At 55.1% G+C, this 2,057-nt stretch overlaps 1 protein-coding gene across 1 annotated transcript in view; it reads right to left on the bottom strand.

Annotated features, from left to right (window-relative positions):
- Nucleotides 1-619: 619 nt before the first annotated feature.
- CCDC177 (coiled-coil domain containing 177) overlaps nt 620-2,057 on the bottom strand; it is a 5,351-nt gene continuing 3,913 nt past the window's right edge. Inside the window, exon 2 of the mRNA XM_009279310.2 lies at nt 620-2,049. Coding sequence (XP_009277585.1) covers nt 751-2,049 — 1,299 coding nt within the window. The 3' untranslated portion in view covers nt 620-750. The remainder of the gene's footprint in view (nt 2,050-2,057) is intronic.

Here is a 2,057-nt window from a genome sequence, read left to right as displayed (position 1 = left end):
GAATCTTGGAAAGGAAAAGGAGGGGTGAGGATAACTGGGAGGGGGAACAGTTGCAAACAGCAAAAGTGAAGTTGTGTTTGTGAGCACTTCTAACAGCTTCTGCCCAGCTCTCATCATAACATCTACTTACATGGTGTTACGAAGTCTTGATCTGTGCTTTCTCTTGCTCGGCACCAGCAGCGGGTGAGGGACACCCAGGGGCATATGGTGTTCTCTACTCCAGCCCTCCTCACCTTTGGCATGGGAGTGCAGTGGCTTTGAAAATGCAGTCCTGTTACTTAAACCAAGCTGCCTGTCACTCAAGCCAGAATCAGCTGGGGTGGTTTTGGTTCTTTGTCAGTAGGCTCTAGTAGTCAGTAGTCTCTGTTGTCTGCATTTCCAACTGAAGAGTGCAGCTGTAGTCAGCTCCAGTGTAGACAATCAATCAGTAACTCACAGGCTTCAAGCAGACTTCTTCTGCAACCCTCTCTGAGAAAATACGTGTGCTTGTGGGGTAGAGGACACAAAAACTCGCTTCCCCTCTGTAAAAGTGACTGAGGTCAGTCCTTAAAACACGCCCAGAACAAAAACATTTTAAAAAGTATGTGAAATAGCTGCCATGTTTTTGTGCGGTACCCTGCTCCCCCAAAATAAGAAATTAGGGTGGATGTTGGTTGTTGTTGTTGTTTTTTAAATGTTAATGTGGAGGAGCTTTCTGATGCATTGATGGACAACTGGTGATGTATCCCCACTCATCCATGACAAGATCTTTCATTTCTTATTCAGGTGGGCATGCAGTTCTGCTTCCAAGGCCATCTTGTCAAAGGTGCGCATGTTTGTCTCCTCCCGTACCTTTTCCCGGACATGGAAGGAGGCCCGAGCGACAGACCTGGCATTTTCTAAGACAGTCTTCTTCTCCTTGAAGATCTGCTCGCTCCTCTCCAGTTTCCTCTCTATAGAGAGGAGGATCTCCCTGCGCCGTAAATCCTCATACTGTTCCACCTTTTGCTTGTTCATCTTCTGCACCTTCTCCTTCTCCAGGCGGCTCAAGACCACTTTGCGGGCTTTTTCTTGGACAACCTCTTCAGCCACCTGGGCAGCATGCTGGAGCTTTCTCTCTGTCTCTCTAGCCAGGGCCTCCAAGTGCTCCTTCTGCTCTCTTTCCTTCTTCTCTGCTGCCAGTTTGGCTCTCTGGATCTGCATGTCCTCCCGCCTGGCCTTCTCCCTCAGCTCCTGGTTCCTCTTCTCCACTAGCTGTTCATAGTTCTCCTGAGCCTTGGTCAAACTCATCTCCAGAGAGGCCTTCAACATTTCCTTCTCTTCTGCCTCTTGCTTGGCTAGTTCCTTGAGCAAGGCCTCATGCTTCAGCTTCTCTGCTTGGTTGAGCAGTTTCTTCTCCTTCTGCAGCTGCACCTCCTTCTTCAGCCTCTTCTGCGCAGCCGTGGACAGCTTCTCTTGCAGGAGCTGCTCCTCTCGCTTCTGGTGCTCCTTCTTGCCCTCCTCCTTTGCCTTCAGGTTGTGCTCTTGATGGAGCTTCTTCTGCTTGTCCTCCTGGACGGCCCTCTCCAGCCTCTCCCTCCGCAGCCGCTCCTGCTTCTCCGCTTGCTCCCGCCACCTCTCCTCGCACACCAGGCGCTGCCTCTGCTTCAGCAGGGCGGCCTCCTCCTGCTCCTGGCTCAGCCTCCCCCGCCGCTTCTCCACCTGGCTCTCCCACATCCGCTGGCCCTGCAGGAGGGCCCTCTGCTTCTCCTTCTCCTCCTGCTCCTTCCGCTGCTCCGCCAGGCGCCGCTGGCTGTCCCACTGCAGGTGGGCCGCCTGCCGCTGCTCCCGCAGGAGGCTGGCCTCCTGGTGCTTGGCGATCATCAGTGCCGCGATCTTCTTGTCCCTCTCGGGCACCTCCAAGAGGCCCTTCCTCCTCTTCACCTCCCTGACGATCCTCTCCACCCTCTGGGCAGTCTGCGGTGAGTGGCTGAGGTCACCCAGGCTGAAGCTGCGCCCCAGCAGGGAGTCGCTGGTGGTGGCTCCCCCCCGGCCCCGGCCGCCCCCCTTGCCCCCGCGCTCCCGCAGGCTCTCCCCGC

This window comes from Aptenodytes forsteri, unplaced genomic scaffold (assembly GCF_000699145.1).
Source record: "Aptenodytes forsteri isolate BGI_AS27 unplaced genomic scaffold, ASM69914v1 Scaffold3, whole genome shotgun sequence".
Taxonomy (NCBI): Eukaryota; Metazoa; Chordata; class Aves; order Sphenisciformes; family Spheniscidae; genus Aptenodytes; species Aptenodytes forsteri.
The sequence above is the reverse complement of the archived record's forward strand: the minus strand, read 5'-3'. Positions and strand labels throughout refer to the sequence as shown.